The sequence below is a fragment of the Panthera uncia genome, chromosome E3 (assembly GCF_023721935.1).
Source record: "Panthera uncia isolate 11264 chromosome E3, Puncia_PCG_1.0, whole genome shotgun sequence".
NCBI classification, from domain to species: Eukaryota; Metazoa; Chordata; class Mammalia; order Carnivora; family Felidae; genus Panthera; species Panthera uncia.
The window spans coordinates 13,414,342-13,435,253 of record NC_064815.1 but is presented as its reverse complement, the minus strand read 5'-3'; the positions used below and the strand labels follow the sequence as shown (position 1 = coordinate 13,435,253).

The 20,912-nt window shown below is 46.3% G+C and overlaps 1 protein-coding gene across 3 annotated transcripts in view; it reads right to left on the bottom strand.

Moving 5' to 3' along the window:
- Positions 1–5,301: 5,301 nt before the first annotated feature.
- The window catches only part of PRKCB (protein kinase C beta), a 331,104-nt gene continuing 315,493 nt past the window's right edge, over positions 5,302–20,912 (bottom strand). For 2 of the 3 annotated variants that reach the window (XM_049638439.1, XM_049638441.1), the window contains one exon: positions 15,807–17,165. In XM_049638439.1, coding sequence (XP_049494396.1) covers positions 17,007–17,165 — 159 coding nt within the window. In that variant the 3' untranslated portion in view covers positions 15,807–17,006. Of the gene's footprint in view, positions 11,116–15,806; positions 17,166–20,912 lie in introns of those variants that run through there. The other variant, XM_049638440.1, reaches the window with a different exon arrangement.

Genomic DNA, 20,912 nt, shown 5'->3' with positions numbered 1-20,912 from the left:
CTCTTTTTTTCTTTTAATGACTCCACTTTGAGGTGGTTTTTGCCACTTGTAAACCTAAAAGCACATACAAGTGCAATCCCCAGTCAGGAATTGCCCTCCAGGAGGGAACAAGGCGGAAGGACACTCTTCACATTTAGCCAGAGGGAAAGGGAGGGCAGATGGTCCTCTTGTTTTAGGCTGCGGGGTGTCTGAGGGCTGGGGCTCATCCCTAGTGAGCCTCTGTCCTAAACCTTGACCCCTTAGGCACTGCCCGGCTCTGTGGACTTCTTTTTGGAAATTCCCTGGAAGTTATTCCATGGCTGATTAGCAATAGTGATACTAATACTGTTTCCATTGATTTCATCTTTTTCAGCAGAAGTTGTTCTGGAAGAAACAAACTCCTGAACATTTAACGTGGGGCTTAAGCACGCAGGCAGTAGGGTCTGAAAGATCTGCATTCAAGCCCTCATTTGATCACTTACCAGCTGTTTGACCTTATTCAAGTTCCTTGGAACCTCCAGATTCTGCTTTATCGTCCGTCCATGAAAATGGGTCGAATGATAACATCCAGCTCCTGCAGTTTATATGAGGCTAATGTGGACTTAGCCTTGGTGAGAACCTAGTGAAAACTCAATAAAAGCTAGTTGTTGTCATCATTATGAAGCAAACTGCATTTCCCCCAAAATGTTCAGTTTTGTGAGTAGTTCAATTAGAAATCTCTCCCTTTGAGGGGCACCTGGATGGCTCAGTTGGTTAAGCATCTGACTCCTGATTTCAGCTCAGGTCATGATCTCATGGTTCATGGGATTGAGCCCCAAGTTGGGTTCTGTGCTGCAAGTGTGGACTCTCTCTTCCTCTCTCTCTGCTCCTCCCCCCTCTCAGAATAAATAAATAAACACTAAAAAAAAGAGAGAAGTCTCTCCCATTGCTCTGTCCTTTCTTGCGCATGGGCATTTTGGTAGTGGATGTAACTAGAGGTGATGGATATTATCGAAGATTTATGAACAGAGTGCAGTTAAGACTTAGACTTAGGAACCTATCCTCTTTTGTGGCTGGGTGGACTTGGACAAAAGGCTCCATCTCTTTGTGACTCAGTTTCCACATAAAATGGGGATGATGGAAATTAGTATCTGTCTCTTTGGAATTAAGTAAATTAATATTTGTAGAGTGTTTAGAGGAGCGACTGGAACATGGTACATGCTCTATGAAGGCTGGCCATCAACTATGCATTTAATGTGGTGCCACATCAAATGGAAACATGGCTCAGTGGCCAAGCACTGACTTCTGGTAGACACCAGCAACTCTGGGAACATGCTAAGGCTTTGCTGAGTTCCCATTGCTTGGGTCCTCCTGCGGTCTTGCTAATCTCAACATCCCTCAGCAATGCACATTTTGGTGACAGCTCTGGCCATGCCGACATTGTGTGTGGGCTTTAGAAAAATTTTATGTGATTCATCACAAAATTTTTTTTTAATGTTTATTTATTTTGAGAGAGATAGAGGGAGTGAGCGGGGGAGGGGCAGAGAGAGAGGGAGAGAGAGAACCCCAAGCAGGCTCTGCGGCTGTCAGCGCAGATCCCGACGCGGGGCTCGATCCCACGAACTGTGAGATCATGACCTGAGTCAAAACCAAGAGTTGGACGTTTAACCGACTGAGCCACCCAGGTGCCCCTCATCACAATTCTTTTTTCTTTTTTTCCCTCATCACAAATTTTTAAAGGCAGCCCGCATTCAAAATCCGGCTCTTCCACCTGCTGTCTTATCTAGGGCAAGTTCCTTAACCTCTGAGCTTTCAGCTTCCTCCTCTGTAAAATGGCAAAACTAATAGTCCCTACCTTGTAGGATTGTTGTGAGGGTCAAGTGAGTTATTACGGTAAAGCCCCAGGATAGGGCTTGACACGCTGTAAATGTTAAATTACTATAGTATTTACATTACTATAATACGTTATTATAATAGCGTCCAGTTAATGAGTTCTGCAAATAAAAGGCCCCCCAAATACCCTCATCATTCTTTTAAAAGGGCTGAAAATATGTGCCCATTGATCTTGTACATTAGAGGTTTCAAGCTTGTGGCCTGCTTGAAATAAGTATCGAATGGGCATATTTTATCTACATAGCCTAGAGGTTCAAAAAATTAGAATTCGTGGCCCATATTTTAAAATCAGGATGTTTTAAAAAATAAAAAAATAAAAATAAAATCAGGGTGTTTTACATAAAAATCCAGACTTCCAGCTTTTCTGGAGGAATGGGAAAATATGGCATTACTGGCCTGTATTCCCGCACATTGTCTCTGGGAGAGGACACCACAGTGGTTGCTCACATCAGACAGGACAAGGTACTTTTCTGGTCAAGAACTCTTGGCTCACAACACTTGTGATTTTCCCCCCTGGAATGCTTCATGCACTTGGCTTATCTGCCTGGCTCCTGTAATAAGGAAAATAATAGCTAACACATATACAAAACATACCATATTTCAGGCACTGTCTTATTTGATCACCACAACAATCCTAAGGGAGAAGTATTAGTGTTGTCCCTCACCTTAAGGATGGGAAGTCATGGCTAAGGAAGTTCCCAAGGTTATGAGCTCACCATTCCACTTTTCTCTAGAATAACCCCTTTATTCTAACCTAGGTAAAGTTTTCTGCAGTTGTATCAGTGAGATGGGAACATGGTCCAAAAGTGTCGATATTCAGTTGTCATGGTCATGTTGGCCAAGAGGGCTTAGTCATGGATGTCTAAGGTCATAACTTAGGGAATTAACTGCCTAATTTCCCCATTGCCCTCAACGTCACCAGACTCATCTCTGATACCCGAGGACAGTCCTACTCAGAATAGAAGCTCCTATCAGAAACCATTGCACTTGAAGTGAGTGTGACCTCCCAACTCAGCTCTGTGCTGTAGGGCATGGAGGAACAAAGCTACCCACAGAAGTTGGTCCATTCTGCTCATCTTTGACACCCCTTCCTAGATGGCTGTACTCACTTCCCAAATGTGCCTAGAATCAAATGAAGATGACACACCCCTATGCTGAATGCATTACCCACCTTTCTTTTTTAAACCTGTGTCTTTTTTTTTTTTTAAATGTTAACTTACTTATTTTGAGAGAGAGAGAAAGAGAGAGAGAGAGGAGGGAGAGCATGAGCAGGGCAGGGAGAGAGAGAGAGAGAGAGAGAGAGAGAGAGAGAGAGAGAGAGAGAATCCTAAGCAGGCTCCATGCTGTCAGCACAGAACCCGATGCAGGGCTTGAACTCATGAACCGTGAGATCATGACCTGAGCCGAAATCAAGAATCAGATGCTTAACCGACTCAGCCACCCAGGTGTCCCCTGTGTCCCTTTTTGATAAACATAAAAATCTCACCAAGGCCAGGAGGTATCCATAGGCCTTCATCCCAGAGCCTGTGATTCTCGATTGAGAAATTTCTCCATTTCCTACACCGTCCTTTCAGCAAGACTTGGTCTGGCTTTTCTTCCTGAAATCTGTATTATAGAAACAAGACACCTTATTTCCCTTTTCTGGTCCTACAATTATGTAATAATATTTGAAGATGTTGTTTCAAAATACGACTCACCCTTTCTTCCAAACCCTGGAGAATCACTGATCTCTGAGTGATTCTCCTGGATATTTAAGAGGATATCTTTACCCAAATGGTAGCTTTGGAGATAATGCCTGACAACTGCTATCAAATGCTTAACATTTGAAAATAAATTCACAAAACACAGAAGATGAACAGATGGTCTGTGAGTTTTGTCCATTCTCTGTAGCTTTCCACCACTCTCTGCTGCATTAGACATAAAGGAGTTGGAGCCAGCCCCAGGTGGGTGTACTTTGAGGGGGAGGTGAGCGGTCCCCGGGCCTGAACCATACAGAGCAACAGCTGTCTTCAGGGGCCCTGCACGAGGGCTACGCCCACAGAGGTGGGGGGTCCTTGCTCCTGGTTCCTGCTGGTGGGGACAGCGCGAATGGGGAAGGGGCTTAAAGTCATCCGGGTCCTCTGGCTGCTAGGGCGGCCTTCTTAGTTTCTTTTCATCTTGTTCCCCGGACAATTAGCAGTGAGATTTCACCCCTGCCTGTGCTTGCCTGGGGCGCCCCACATTGGAAGGTGTGCTTCCAGAATCCAGTTTGGTCGATTTACTGGCATCTGGGTCAGACTGTAGGCTACAATCTTGTCCACGCTAGGTGTATCAATTTCTTGGGGTTGCTGTAACAGATGACTACAACCTGGATGGCTTAAAACAGTAGAAATTTATCCCGATAGAATTATCCTCTTAAAACAATAGAGATAGGCAGTTCTGGAGGCCAGAAGGCTAAAATCAAGCCGTGGGTAGGGCTGCGCCCTCTCTGGAAGCTCAAAGGCTCAAAGGGAGACTCTGCTCCTCACCCCTTCCAGCCGCTGGCAGCTGGCAGTATTCCTTGGCTTGTGGCCACATCTGCACCCCAGCTCCCCCTTTGTGTGCCTGTGTTGGCTCCCTTTGCCTCTCTCTGATAAAGATAGCAGTGATGGTGTTGTGGCCCACGCTGGTAACACAGGGTAACCTCTTCATCTGAAGATCCTCAGTGTACTCACACCTGCAAAGACCCTTTTCCCCAAGGGTAAAAGCTAGAAAAGGTGACCTTTACAAAGTCCAGGGTTAGGACTGGAAATCTCAGGGCGGTCATTCTTTGACTTACTACATCAGACCAGAGCCTTAGTCTTATCCTTCTCCTCCATTCCAGTCCTGGCCTCTTCCTTTCAGAACAGTCATACAGACCCTGGCGGTTCCTACAAAGTCTGATCCTGGGATGGCTGAAAAAGCACCCTACTGGGAATCAGTAGAACCAGTTTGGTTGGATAGTCGGAGAATCAATCACTTTTTCCTCTTATCTCTTCAGGGATGGCAGTCAAGGTCAAGTGCACCTCTGCTTGCTCACTGCTCTATTGGAATGGTCTCTGTTGATCTTCCTTCTCTTCCCCCAACTCGTGCACTCGTGTTCTCTAAGGTAGATCAGATGTTATCCCTTTGTTGAGAGTCTCTGTAGAAAGACAGAATAAGGGCCCTTCAGAGATGTCCATGTTCCAATCCCTCAGACCTGTGAGCACGTTCCCTCACATGGCAAAAGGGACTTTGAGGATGTGTTAAGCATTGTGAGTTGGGAATATTCTCCTGGGTTATCCAGGTGGGTCCAAAGTAATCACACTGGGGACAGTCACAGACAGAAAAGGAGACATGACAACACACACAGAGGTTGGAGTGATGTGTTTTTTGTTTTTTGTTTTTAATGTTTATTTATTTTTGAGAGAGACAGAGACAGAGCATGAGTGGGGGAGGGGCAGAGAGACAGAGAGAGAGAGACAGACAGACAGACAGACAGAATCCAAAGCAGGCTCTAGGCTCTGAGTTGTCAGCACAGAGCCCAATGCAGGGCTTAAACTCACGAACCACAAGATCATGACCTAAGCTGAAGTCAGATGCTCAACTGACTGAGCCACCTAGGCGCCCTGGAGTGATGTGTTTTGAAGGTGACAAGAGGCCATAAGCTAAGGAAATGCAGTAGCCTCTAGAAAGTGAAAAAGACAAGGAAACAGATTCTCCCCTAGAGCCTCCAGAAGGAATCTGTTCTTCTCACACCTTGATCAGTAAGACTGATTTTAGACTTCAGGCCTCCAGAACTGTAAGATAACAAATGTGTGTTGTGTTAAGCCAGTTTGTGATCATTTGTTACAGCCACAGCAGAGGGAATGAATATGGTGTCCACAGGATTCTCACTGGACTTAGAACAAAGTCAAGCTTCTCACCAAGGTTGACAAATGCCTACCAGATCTGTCCCCTGCCTTCCTCTCTGGCTTTGTCTCCACCACTTTGCCCGGTTCTTACTATTCTCCCCATGCTGGTCTTCAGCAGGCCAGGCCTCACGCTCTGGCCTTCGCTGTCCCCTCTGTCTGCAATGCTTTGCTCTGTCTCCTTGTCACTCAGATCAAACTAGCACCTTCTCACGGAGGCCTTTCTTGAGCATTTGGGTTAAATAGCTGACAATCCAACCATCCCATCCCTGCCAGTCTTTATTTTTTTTCATAGCACTTGCTGCCATCTGCAATCATGTTATTCACTGTTTAACATGAATCCCTCCTGGAACATCAGCTGCATGAGAATAGGGCCCATGTTTTGTTCCCATCTGGATCAGTCATTGGTCCTAAAGACGGATTTATCGAAGGAATGAATGAGTGAAAGATATGCATTCATTTTCAGCTCTAATAATTTCTCTCTGCAGTCATGGACTGTTTGACATAGCTTCAGCCTTTGTAGCATGAGAGCAAATCACCCTCAAGCCCAGGTTTGAGGCAGGAGATGATAGAGGATGGGATCTGGAGGCCTTTTCTGCTTGTGCCTTTCTTCAATCAGTTTCCTCTCCCTTAATAATATTTTTAAATATTTTCCCCTTTCCCCCTTCTTCCCCTGTAAGCCCTCCTCTGGGTTCTGTCTACTTACAACCAGTGGCACTTCTCGAGGATAATCTTGGGGTCAGATACCTTCAGGGGCTCCTCCACTAAAGTTGCCATGGTTGCTTTTGGCCTTCTGCTGCTTAACTAGGGCAGTGATGTGAATCTGATGCTGCTCATGTTTAGGGGCTCAAGGAAAACTCCTCTATTTTGAGACTAAGGGCCTTTAGTTCTTGTGGGCTTACATAAATGATGATTTCTGTTCCATTCACAAGGGGCCTGAGTCTTTTGATCCCAGGAATAAGTCGTTTCCATTTGGATACATGATGTCAGTCTGCTTACCCACAGCAGCTCGGAAACTCTCGGTCAGGGGAAGGATGACCATAGTGCCTCCTCCCATCCTCCACTTTACCTCAAGGGGGAGGGTTGATCTGATCCATCAAGATCGTGCACATGCATTAGACACAGTGCTAAGACCCCTTTTCTCTCCCATACTCCACCCTGTATTATGTCTCTTAGAGGAAACCTTTTCCATCCACGTGGTAGGCAGGTTCTCACATGGCTCTCACTAAGTCTCTGCCTTGCCTATTTATGCCTTGTATAGTCTCTTCTCCTTAAGCGTGGGCTGGACCCAGTAACTTGAATGGAACTTCCAGCTTAGAGGTATTATCGCTATACTGTCTTTTTAGCTGGTATACTTTGATAAAGCAAGATGACATTTTGGAAGAGTGCATATGGTAAGGAACTGAGGGCAGCCTCCAGCCAGGAACCACTGAGGAATTGAAGCTGTCAGTCAAATTCCTCACAGGCAACTGAATCCTGCCAGCAACCATGTGAGTGAGCTTAGAAGTGGATTCTTCCCTAGTTGAACCTTCAGATGAGACCACAGACAGTGACAGCCTGAGCCAACACCTTGATTGCAGCTTGTAAGGGAGCCTGAATCAGAGGACCCAGCTAAACTGCCTGGATTCCCAATCCACAGAGACTGTGAGCCAAGAAATGTGTTGTTTTAAGATGGTAAGTTTTGGAGTAATCTGTTAACAGCGATAGATATGTAATACAACCCACATGACATCTAGGAATTCTCTATGCAATACAGCTCACGTTAGAATTAAGATCCCACATTGGGATATGCAGTCCAATCTTCAAATAGTAATCAACGTTTTATTTGCTAGGCACTGTCCTTTTTGTATTTATTCCCTCTTGGACCTTGTGGGGGAGAGTGACCGGTTGAAACAGAATTGGATGTTGTCGTGTCTCTTGTCCAAATACCATTTTAATCTTAACCTGACATCTGGCCTAATTTGGGCAGGCTATATGCCAGGGAGAGTTGCACTTAGGGGACAAAATCCATAGTGGAGAGACTGTGGTTCAATCATTGGGCAAGGGCTCTAGAATTCAAACTTTTATTGCTTTCAGAAGTCAGGATTCACTTTTGGAGCCAGCGCTGCAGGTCTAGGAAATGATAAACAGCAGAATTCCATGTGGGTCAAAGCAATTTCAGATCAAAACCAGCAAAGACAGGACCTGAGATATTTGGCTTTAGGGCTTTTACAGCCAGATATTGATAGATGGCACTGGATTGAGTGTCCCAGATTTGGTTCCTATTTATCTTGCTTTGCATTCCTCTCTGATTTTTCCAGCATCTGTTTGTGTATGAGGTTAGAAAAAGAACCACAGCAGAAATAACATCTGAAGATTTCAAAATGTTGTCCTCATTGGTTTAAAAAGCCTGTACCATCAGCTCCCCAGTTGGCACTGGTATTCAGTTGACAAGCCTGAACTCTGGCACCATGTCTTTTTATGTTGAGATTGAAGAGACAAATAAGAAGACTGACTTCTGGTGGTCCATAACCATGGGGAAGCCCAGGTAGTTTTCTGGCAATTTCTTTCCCATCTATCTAATTTCTCTAATGCTCCCTAAGTTCATGAGTAGCTCCATTGCGGGACTGGGTAGTAGATACAAAATTGGTCACTTCTGAGATTAGGTGGCTTCCATACTGGTCACTGGGGGAAGCCACTTGCCATGTGCAGACAGTCCTATGGAGATGTCTGTCTGGTGAGGAACTGAAGCTTCCAACAACCATGTGAGTAAGCTTTAAAGTGAATCCCATCTCCCCTTCGTTGATCCTTCATATGTTAACTGCAACCCTGGCCATCAGCTTGACTGCAACCTCATGAAAGGTATTACGCCAGGTAAGCCACACCCAGCTTTCCTGCCTGTAGTGATTGAGAAGCAATACATATTTGTTGCCTCAAAGTTTTGGAGTAACTTGTTATACAGCAATAGATAACTAATGCAATGTAGGTCTGGCCAATCAAACTACTTCCCCCAACTCCCCGCTCTACCCCAGACCTAGTCCTTGGTTTAGGACTGTGCATGTGACCATGCTGAGTCAATCAGAGTAAACTGCTCCCACTCTTTCTCACTGGACATGATGCTAGGAAGAGAAGAGGCTGGGGCTTCTGCATCTTCTTGTCCTTGTGAGTGGAAAGTTCTGGGATGTCTTGTTGGTCTCTATATCCTCAGCACCCAGAATTGTGCCTGGCTCAAAGGAGCTGCTCAATAACTATGAAGTGAAAGGTGGGTTTGTATCCAGCAGAGGGAGAAAAGATGAGGGGAGGGCTCAGAAGTACAACAGCAAGCTCTTCTCTAATACCATCTTAAATGGAACATGTCATCAAACATCTATAGAAATCTGGTTATTTTTGTTTTCTCCATGTGATGCATAGAACACACAGTTTCTTCCTTACGTTTAAGTTGGCTTTCCCCAATGTTAACTGGCAGAGTTTCTAGAATTCTGCAAAGAACGTACTAGGATCAATGGATTCACTGCATCTGCCCGATGCTCCATTTACTGGGCGTTTTCCAAGGAGGCAGGAGATGAATAAATTTTGTGGAATCATAATGTACTTGGTGTGACAGGTTTGCTCTTTTCTGCTACCCACTAGCATTAGCAGCGACAAAGGCATGTGCTATAGATTGGATTAGTACATCTTTCAAAAGGAAAATAGAAGCATGATTTCATTCAGAGAAGAAGATATTAGGCTGACACCCAGTGATTCATTAATGTGCCACTCTGATCTCAGAGACTGGGGCTCCTTTTCATGCCAAACATATGGCATATTTTATTTTCCTTTCCTCTCCTGGCCTCCCTGGGGAAGTAGGGTTGTGGAGAAAAGGGCATACACTTTTTTTGTTGTTGTTGTTGCAGATGCTGAATTAGAAAATAGGAAAAGGTAAGTCGTTTGACAAATAGTGACATCCTCATTGACCGCAGAGAAGTGTTCCTTCTGTACTGACAGCGACCTCCTTGCTTTTGTCGTAGCTGGGATGAAATTTTTGTTAAGTACTTTGTGCCCGAGGATTTCATACACCAAGCCACACTGATTGGATCACTGAGTGGATACTCTGATTCTGGGCACAGGAAAATTATTGAGTCCATTAAGTGTGAGATTTGCAAATGGCAGAAGTCTCGACCTCAAATTTACAGCAGCCAGGTAAGTGGATGGAGAATGTGACACAACAGGGCATAGTGGAGACTTTGGTGGAGTGAGAATCCGACTGCTTTTATAACTTTTTTTTTTTTTAAGAGAGAGAGTGCACGTAAGTGGGGGAGGCGGCAGAGGGAGAGAGAGAGAAAACCTTAAGTAGGATCTACACTCAGCACAGAGCCCAACGTGGGGCTTGATCCCATGACCCTCAGATCATGACCTGAGCTGAAATCAAGAGTCAGACGCTCAACTGACTGAGCCACCCAGGCGCCCCAGAGCCCACACTGTTTTAAAGGAGACAGCCATTTCTCAGTTCGGTGGAATTATTTCCACGTGGAAACCAGGCCGAGGGCTATTAGTCTTCCAATTTTTTTTTCAAGTGAATCTTATTTATATAAGTGAATCAAAATTTATATAAAGTATCCCATTTTTAAATGTTGACAATGATTTCAATGAAATAAAATTGTGTGCCTGTGAAACAAAGCTCATCCACCGGCTGCCTCAGCTTATGGCTCTCAGTTTATAACCCCTGTACCAGGACCTATTTAAAAGCAGACATGTTAACAAGAGAGTTTGCATATATTAACTCAGTTTAATTATATCAATTCTTAAACAAAAAATTTCCTCCAAGAGACAATAGTTCACGGTAACTGCAAAGCTCACTCACAATTTTTAAAAATACCAGTCATGCTTAGCATTCAAAGAAGATAGGGTAGAATAACTGTAAAAACATTTACTGGGAACATCAGCCTCTGACTTTAAAAATTACAAATACTGAAGCGTTTTGGTATCAGACACAGTAGTTTTGACATCGTCTGTTCATTTGATGAGTTTCTGGAAGTTTGGAAAATTGTACCTCTATAATTGGATAAAGCGCTTACTCTAAACTAAACATTTTCAAATGTAGAAAACAAACTAGCAAGCTACACATACAAAGAAAAGCCCTCTAGGACAAGCCCTCCACATGTTGAATGCCAGCAAATGCACCATGGATCCTGGAAGACTAAAATTGATACATACACTTAGCCTGAAGTCTTAACACTTCAGGCTTGACAATGGAGTCTGCATTCACCTACACATTAATGACAAACTCTGGGTTAGTATAGGAGAAGCCAGCAAATTCATTTTGGTCCAAGTTCATGATGAAGAGTTTATCAGTAGGCGTGAGTTCCACAGGCTGTCTGGTGAACTCTTTGTCGAAGTTGGAGGTGTCTCGCTTGTCTCTCTGCCAAATGGAAAGCAAACACATTAACATGGCATAAGAAGGAGACACGACCCACACCTGCCAGTTAGTGGGAAGCCGATGACATCTCATGGGCAGAGTTAGAAAGAGCCCTGTGCTGAGTTTTTTAGCAGGTGCATTGTGGCATACTACCCCTGGCTTTCATTTCACATTGTATGTTGTCTTCAGGAGAGAACATTTGGTGGAGATTGCCTAAGAAAAGAAATGAAACATGAATTTCTGTAAGGATTGCCATACAGTGGTATGTGTGTATGTGCGTGTGTGTGTGTGTTCAGTTTTCTTTGGCTTTGAGATGAACTGAATTGGAAACAACTTCTTACCATGCAAAATGCAATAGAACTAGTCATGGGGTAGGGCGTCCCAGAGAAAACCATCCAACAGCGACCCCTGTGGCTAGGAGGCTCCTTTCTTTAAAAAGGAGAACAGGTGCACCACCACTCAGCTCCCAAGAAGGTAGAGTGGCATGTGGGGACATCAGATGGCTGCCTGATGAAAGGAGCTGACCACTGTCCACCCCACATCCCCTGGTGCAATCTAGGCTTTGAAGGGATGCTCATAAATCCACCCACAGACTAGAATTTGGGTCTTCGTCAGCCACAGGCTCTCTCCAAGGACGTTTACAGCATGTATCTAGTTAACAAACTATAAGAAACAAAACCCAAAGCTTAAAGTCAAGTCTGTAAGGGCAGCCTTAAAACAAACAAATATTCTATTCTGGTGAGTCTGAAATTTCTTTTTTTCTGTGGGGGGGACATTAATTGCAGTTTACTGACCACAGTTTGGGGCAATCTTTTCCAGGGAACGTCAGAATGTGGGCTAATGACAACATCTCACAGCTGTATGATGTTCTCACCTCCTCAGGGTCCTTCAGCCTATTGTCCCCTGCAATTCTCACCACCCAAAGGCAGGGGAGCTGGAGTCCTCACCCTCCATGGTTTGACATATGAGAAAACTGGGGTTCAGGAAGATACAGTGACTTGCCCAAGGTTGTACAGTGGGTTAGTGATCTTCACTTGACCACACTGCTTTTAATTCACCTCAGCCCCTCTGACTGGGGGGAAAGCCTGATGGCTGGTTTGTTACTGGATAGCCAAGAAGGCCAGAGTTTGCCTGGCAGAAGCCAGAGCTGGGTCAGATTGTAAAGAGGGGAGGTTCAGTGAGTACTGACTGATTTGCTGGAGTTCGGCCAATTGCCACCCATGCTGTAGGTTTAGCTCCTAATGGGCGCTGACTGGTAGGGTTTCTCATTGCTGGGCTCACGCCTCTTTGCCAAATACCTCCCACAAGAATTCCTTCTTTTAGGATGCTCCTTTGAGATGGGCAAAGTGTCCCTATGAAGTTGCCACTTACTCTTGTGTTGTATGTGTTGTGGTGTGGGAATGGGAAGCGGGGAGTATAAGCAACACACTCGAGGAAGTGTAGCCAGACTGCAGTGGGCACAAGATGTCAATGGAGCTGTTTTCTAGACGGTGGGCCATCTCCTGCCATGTCCCACCCACTCTGCTTTGTCTTGTCCTGCCTGATGTCAGCCTGTCCTGTGCTGTCCCAGGCACTGCTGGTGTTATTTCCTGTGTTCAGAGAAAGCTCAAATGTCACCTCTTCCTAAGGGAAGTGCCTGTACATCCCTCTCTGGACCTACAAGTCATACATTGGCACCCTTTTAATCATCTTCATTGCACTTACTTATTATCAGACATTGTCTTGTTTACTTATTGCCTCTCTCCAGGTAGGGAGGGTCCTTGCCTGTTTCTTCACTATGGTATTTCCAGTGCCAAGAATAATGCTTGGCACACCGCAGGCTGTCCACAACTATTTGTTGAGTGAATGAACCAGTCAATGAACGAAGACTTGACTAAGGATGAGCCTCTTTGCTTTTTTCCAATTTATACTTGTCCTTGAGTCAGAGACTACCCTCTATAGCAAAGCAATGAAACTGTTCCCACTGATCCTATGGGTCCCTCACATTGGCCTCTGTCCATTTTGAGCTGCAGTATGGATTGAACTGTGTTAGGTCCCTTCAAGGTCTGAGAGCTCCACGATGGTATGTGGGTGCCAAGAAGGCAGGCACTTGCCTCCTTTTAGGTCTCTCCTGGGAACATCGACCCCATCTGGCCTTCCCTGCCTTTGGGCATCCCTGGAGGTTCCCTTACCAGCTTTCAAAGCCCCAGCTTTCAAAGCTCTTCCCCACCTGTTGTGCTGGTGAGGTCTCATGCTTCAAACAGCCACATGGTCCAAACAGAACCTGCCATTCTAGATTTTGTCTTCCAGGCAGATCCCCCTAGGAAATACCCCTGAATTTTACCCTAGAAGGTGGGAGAGGATGGGCCTCTCCTTTTTGGGTTGATAGCATCTGAAGCCACGTGAGCATAGCATCACTCATGCAAGGAGGGTTATCAATTCCACTGGCCTTCTATTGATTCCCCAAGAAGGCCATTATGGTCCTACCCTTCCTTAGAAGAGGAACAGATGAGTGAGAAGTCTCAGAAATGTCAAGAGGGATCCTTGGCATACCAGCAGACAATTAGCCATGGCCAACACGGACTGTGTTTAGGTTTCTTTGGATTTTCTTATTTAATTTCTTTTTAAAAATTCTTTCTTAATTTAAGTTCTTTTAGAAGATCTCAGCTTTTCTCATCTAGAAGAGCCAGGCAGGGTCAAGCTGGGGGCAGTGTGCTGGCAGAACTGCATCTCCCTGAGGGCTGGAAAGGATGCCTGCAGGATGATAAACTCTAAGAAGCAAGACTCAGGCCTCAGAACTGAGCTGTAAAACCAGTCACCTCTCTCTCTATGGGGATCTGTCTCTGTTCAAATCTTGGTGATTATGTGGTCTGTTCAAGCACGGAGACTGTGCCTTTGGCCTTCTGGAAGAAACCCACCCCGCTACCATCTAGCCCCTGTCCTTCCCCCCCCCCCCGCCCCACTCGAGGAATGCCCCAGAAATCCGGGTCAAGAGAGCATTGCTGCATTTCCTCCTTCAGCCTCAAACTATGGTCTGCAGAGAGAAAGAGGGGCCCTGAAGACTTCTGATGACTTTTTCTTTCTTGTAAGAAGGCTCCGCCGACTAACTCAGAGACTGGTTATCTCTAGATCACATCATGCTTTCAATCACTTATTTAGCGGCAGCGGCATCTGTAGGGCTCCCTACTGTGCTGCTGACACCCAGCAGAGAGCCTGACACACAGCTGGTGCTCAACGAATGCTTCCCAGATGAACGGAGAGTGGAATACATGGACGATGGCACAATGATGTGGAAAAATCTTTCTTCCTGAATAAATTTGCAAAGTGTTGCCCGGAGATTACGTATGCTGAAAGCTCTGTTTCTTGGTCTTCCTTGTACTTAAAACATTGATAGAAAAGGAAACTGCAGGAACTCTGACCAAGGATCCCTCACTTCCACAGAGGCCTTTGTTGACCAGCCCTCAGCAAGGTGTGTTAGGGGAACAAAGACTTTGGCTTGAGTACCTCTTTCTGCAAACTATTAAACTATTTTGAAAAAATAATGGCAGCAATTTGGAAAATGTAGAGTGCGGTGTGTATATACAATATATTTTTTCTATCTATCATCTTATCTATCTATCATCTATCTATCTATCTATCTATCTATCTATCTCATCTATCATCTATCTATAGCTACCTATCTACCTATCTTACATTGTTCTCTAAAGTTGTCTCAAATAATCTGTCAGTGGCCCAATGCTTCTGTATGGTTTTTATCTTCCTGACAGCATGTCCAAGGAAACACCTGGTGACCCAACAGCCAGACGAAGGACCTCAAATAACTTGCCTGTTGGTGGGCATGGCTCAGAGATGCCAGCTATAGAGTGGAAAGAGTCTTGCACCGAATCAGGAAACCTGGGTTTGCACCCCAGCTGACTGACCTTGGGCAAGTCACTCCCTCTCTCCAGATGCCAGTTTCCCCCACAATAAAATGGGGGTGGAGGGTTCCGCCCCAATTTCCCTCCTTCTCTAACTTCCTGAGCTCATCAGCTGAGACTTCAAGTTTGCCACACATGAGGTCCTGCAGCAAGGAAACGCGGAGGGCAGACAGGAGCGAGCCAGGGGCCTCTCTGCCTGTGCAAATCCAAAGCATGCTTTTCTTAAAGATGAGAAGTCTTACTTCAACGGCATTAGTCAAGTTTTTAAAGTTCTCCTGATGGTCTCTTAGAAGCCCTGGTGCTTCTGGAAATCACTCGACTTGTGATAGGAATTCTCTGTAGGGCTGCCTGAGAATAGAAGGAGGCAGTAGGCAAGGATGGGAAACACCTTGCTGTTCTCGTCCACTCAGGCAGAAACAGGATTTCTCCCACCCAAGGGCTTTCCTTGGCTTCTAGGGGCTCACAAAGCTGCTTGCAAGAAAGAATATTTGGTCCAAGCTGGAAGGAGTGGTGATTTTGATAAGAAAATCAAGATCTCCAGCCATGCTCCTAGCTGGCCCCTAAACTTGACTCTGGCTTTGAGCTCCGATATCGTTGGAAGCCTCAGCCAGCTCATCCCATCCCACTACAGGCCACCAGAAGCCCCTGAATGGTGTCCAGCCCTGGCCTCTCTGACCAGCTGAACCCTGGGGCTGAGGTTAAAATCTGGGTTTAGTTCCTTTCTGTCCCAAAGCCTGAGGAGCCCTGCTTTGTAGTTTGGGTCCACGTTTTTCAAAGAGCCGTTTTCTTGAAATAGCATTTCTTCTTTTTTTTTTTTTTATTGTATCTCGATGCTAGAAAAAAAATGGCACAGAACAGATATCCAGATACAAATGGACATTTCCACAAACATCTTGCAAAACAACATCAAAGTGAAGAATACGACTGTCTATGTTTCAGGAGATGGTGTCTTTCTCAGAGTACTTATTTAGTTTCCCAAAACCAGCCACAAACCTAGGCGAATCCCTTCCACCCAGGCATGGGTCTGCCAGGCTCCAGAGCCGCCTTCTCGACAAATCAAAGCAGGTCATTGTGGTTAATAACACTGGGACATATATTTCAAAGCATGTGTAACAAAGTGGGTTTTTTTTTTTTCTTTTTGCGTTTGAACAACAACAGAAATAAAACCCCAAAGCAAATAAAATTTGAAATGTAATGTAAAACCACGGTCCTCTGGGACCTTGCTAGAGTGACCATGTCTTTTCAGGGAGTGGTGCAAATGCCCTTTGCAAGTAGTTTGAGGATGAAGGTGATCAGGGATGCAGAGGATCAGAAATCACAGCATTGGAGGTGGTGCCCGAGCTGGCTGCCTTTTGACTGACCCCTTGAGGTACTTTTAGATTGAGACTGTCTAAAAGCACACTCTCGGCATTTTAAAAGGGCCGAGATAATCGTCTTAACTTCGAGTCTAAAAAAAATAACAAATAAAATTTTATTTTTAGCATGCGGCTCACGGTGCCTCCAAACCGGGCAGAATGGAGGGCTTCCCTCTAAGTGAAAGCCACCATATACTTGGATACATGCCAAGCTCTGGGTCCGGCAGGAAGGGAGAGAATACTGCTAGCGTCCGATCATCGGCTCGCTTGGTGGGAATAATCTAGACTGGATGCTTGGAGTTGGAAAAACGTGTGAAATGGGAGCGCTGGAAAAAAGGGAGAGAAAGCAGGCATTTTCTGTCCCCACTGGATCTACTGAGCTGACACACTGGCGAACGTGGATTGTAAGAGGACTTTGCGAATGTGCTAATTATGCGGCAACATTTTCGCCATGCCATCTGCATAATCCCATCTCACAGAGATGCTCCAAACGACCTGAGGACATTTGGGTTCTGAAACATGGTCACTCTAGTCTCGTCAGCAAATAAAACATGGATGCAACGTTGCAACGAAAAAAAGATGTCACCACGATAGCCGTTGAGCTTGAATGACAGAAATGAAGGACGGAGGTCTACACATCTACTTAGCTCTTGACTTCAGGTTTTAAAAATTCAGAGTTAACAAAGGAAAATCCTTCGAATTCTGATTGGTCAATATTCCTGATGACTTCCTGGTCGGGAGGTGTTAGGACGGGTGGATGGCGGGTGAAAAACCGGTCGAAGTTTTCAGCATTTCGCCCACACTATGAGAGGGGAAGAAAAGAACTTGTGGTAGGTGGAAAAACAAAAACGAAAACAAAACCCCGAACAAAACAGAACCAAACAAAACCGGGCTGTGGTTTTCTCGGATCCCTTCCCTTTTGCCGCCTCAGAGAGGTGGTTTCAATGACCAGAAATGAGAGCAACAGAAAATGCAAAATTCTCATGACCTTTGGTACATGACCTCGGGCTCCCGACTTTCAGTTTCTAGGGCTCGTGAGCCGCCCCTGGGTGTCCCCTGGGCAGTCAGGAGCTGCATGGCAAAGGCATGAGATGGTGGGGCTGGTGACATGTGGCATGTTCCCCCCCCCCCCTCACCGCAAGGCATCAGCCAGGCCCACCTGTTGAAAGAGATGGGATTAAGGTACCTGTGATGTTTCATGTGGCACCAGATGCTAAGTCATGAGCCAGTTATACGTCACCTGGGAGATCCCAGTATTTAGCAGTGGATCCCTCAAAGGGCTGTCCTCTGGCTGCCAGTCAGGAACAATGTATGTTTCCAGCTCCAGAGATACAGGAATTTACAAACTCTAGTCCATGAAGACAGATCCCAAGACCTGGGTTTGGTTTCTGCAACTGCCAGCCAACCACGAGGCCTTGGTGAGCTGGGTGGGTCACTGACACTTAAGTGCAAGATGCCAGCAGGCAAGCTCAGCCATTCTCTCTCCAAATGGGAATGGAGGGTGTGGAATGAAACACACAGCAGTGCTTGGTGGGGCAGTTGGGATCGATAGAGAAAAGCATGATCATCTCTCACCCATCCTGGGGTCCTCGGGCTGAATCAGAGTTGTAACGTGTGTGTATGTATATGTGCGCGCACACACGCACAGACTGATTCCCACCCAAACATTGGCACGAAGTTCTGGTATTTTGAACACAGTGTCTACAGGAGGCGACCACAACCTGACAACACAGAAGCACTAGCAGTCATGACGGCTAATATTCATTACACATTTGCTAAATGCCAGGCACCCTAGAATGCTCTACTTGCATTACCTTATTAAATCTTCCCAATGACCCTACGAAGTGGGCATCATCCCTACTGGACAGATGAGGACACTGGGGCCAGGGAGATTACGTAACGTGTTCAAGGGCACACAGTCAATGAATAGCAGAGCTGCAACGTGAGACAGGCCCCTCTGACGTCGGAGCCTAAGCTCCTGGCTCCATTTTACACGAATGGTTTGTCGGTTGATGAGTACGTGACTAAGTGGGGCAGGGGGGTGGGGGAGGGAGGAGGAGTCAGGGATGGGGATGATGAGGTCTCTGGTTTGAATGACAGCGAGAATGTGGTGATGGCAATCCCAGAGGCAGAGAAAATGGGAAAATTCGGAAGGACAGCTACTTCCGTTTGGACCCGATGACTTTTTTTTTAATATTTATTTTGGAGAGAGAGAGAGAGACAGAGTGTGAGCGGGGGAGGGGCAGAGAGAGAGAGGGAGACACAGAATCAGAAGCAGGCTCCAGGCTCAGAGCTGTCAGCACAGAGCCCGACGCGGGGCCCGAACCCACGAACTGTGAGATCATGACCTGAGCCGGTCATACACTTAACTTACTGAGCCAACTAGATGTCCCTGAACACGATGACTTTGAGGGACCAGAGAGGTTCCAAGAGATGACCCAAGGGGGTTAGAAGTACAGATTCCGGAGCTAAGGAGAGCGGTCTTGGAAAAAAAAAAAAAAAAAAACTTAAAGTACAGAACATGGAAAGTGGGAAAAAGATAATAATAATAATAGTAATAAAACCCACTGAGCAGTTTCCAGGCAACCCGCACTGCTAAGGGTTTCACATACATCACCTCTTTGCTTCACATAACCACCCTGGGAGGTGGGGATCTGATTTCCATGTGCCAGGGAGAAAATTGCCCCTAAAACTGAGAGTGGGAAGAGGAGAACCAGAAGGGAGCACTGTCAGGCAAGCAGGGGACTGAGGGAATCCAGGGAGAAGGGTGTTGTCGTAGCTATCTCCAAGAGGTCAAGCAGGAAAAGTTGCAGAGAACAGGCCACCCCACTTGGCAATTAGGAAGAGACAGATGAGAAAATGGAGAGCTGACACTGAGCCTGAGTCGCTGGCAGAGGGAAGGAAAGTTGAGAAAGTCAAGGAGTGCATATTTCCCCTTTGCTCCTTCAAGCCCTACAGTCAAGGGAAGCAGAGATATGGGGGGGGGGGCGGTGTGTGTGTGCATGGGACTCAGCTCTCAGATGGCCTCAGCTTCCTGCTTTGTTCCCATCTGGGCAGAAGGCACCCACGAGGCCATAGCCTGCAGACTCTTACAGGGTGTGCGGAGGAGACCAGGACATCATGCGTGTGACTGTTCCTGGGCACCGAGGAAGTGTCAATGCACCCTAGCTATAAGCATTATAACAAACTGATTTGTTATTCCAAGCTAAATTCTTTGAGCCCTGTTGATATCTTTGCCTCGGGTCTCAGAAAACAAGAAGTGACCCCCCCCCCCCCGCCACCAATGCCCAGCCATGCAATCAGGACTTGGGGTATGCTGTGCTGGTCAGCGTGGGAGGGGGGAGACTTTTGCCCAAAGTAGGATGGACCCTCAGCGCAGTGTGGTCAGGATTATTGCTCACATTCTTGCATTGCTTATGCATTTGTTTTCACTCAAGAGATATTTACTGAGTTCCTACTATATGCCAGACCCTGTGCTAATAGTAAATTATACAGAATCTATGCCTCACGGGAACCTACGTCCTACTGGGGAAGGAAGGCGATAAACACATAAATAGAAGGGGAACTGTAAATGTAAATAGAGGTATCTTAATGTCAGACAGAGGTAAGTGGTATTAAGAAAAATAAAGTCAGGTCAGTGATAAAGAGCGAAGAGAACACCATTTTCAAAAAAGTGGTCAGCTCTGAGGAGATGAGCTTTGAAGCAAGCCCTCAGTGAAGTAAGGACATTTGAACGTCTGGAGGAAAAGCATTCTAGGTGGAGGAAAGTGCATGTGCAAAGGCCTGGAGACAGGTGCTCGCTCAGCAGAGTCACCCAACAGCAGTGAGGCCAGTGTCGCCAGAGCAGTGACCCGGAGGCAGAGGATTTCCATCTCAGCTTGGTAAGAAGCCACTGGATGATTCTGATCAGCCCACAGGCTCTGCTCATGTTTCTGTGGGATCATTGGTGCCGCATACAAAGTTGATGGACGGGCAAGGGGCAGGGATGCCAACCAGATGAGACAGGATAGTGCCTCAGAAGAAGGTACCTCTGGGATAGATGGAAAGGTACATCTGGAGTGGGGGAAGGGGTGCAAGATTTGCTGATGGGTCAGACCAGCATTTCAGGACGAGAGGACTTGTCGGACCCTACAGCTTTGCACTTGGGCTCCACGGTGAATGGGGGAAGGGGTAGAGAGCCTTCGGGGGGCAAAGGGGCACTTGGTTTCCTGTTTGATAAGTCTGAGAGTCCAGTGGGGATGTCGAGGGTTGTAGGAGTCCCCTCATCTGTGGTGTGGGGACAGAAAAGGGTGCAGCAGCTAGACTGACGGCAGAGGCACTGGGGAGGGTTGGAAACTGGGTGGCATCATCCAGAGCAGAGAGATGGTGCATGGAGCGGGGGGGCAGAAGGTGGCAGGGACCGGTGGTTGGGAGTAAGGCAGACCTGCGAGGGTTCCTCTTTGGCCTGGGTGCTGGGACCCAAACCAGCCAGCATAGGAAGCACGTGAGCTGAGACACAGAATCTTCGGGAGCCGTTTTTCTTTAAAAGCCATCAGTTTCCCATGCACAC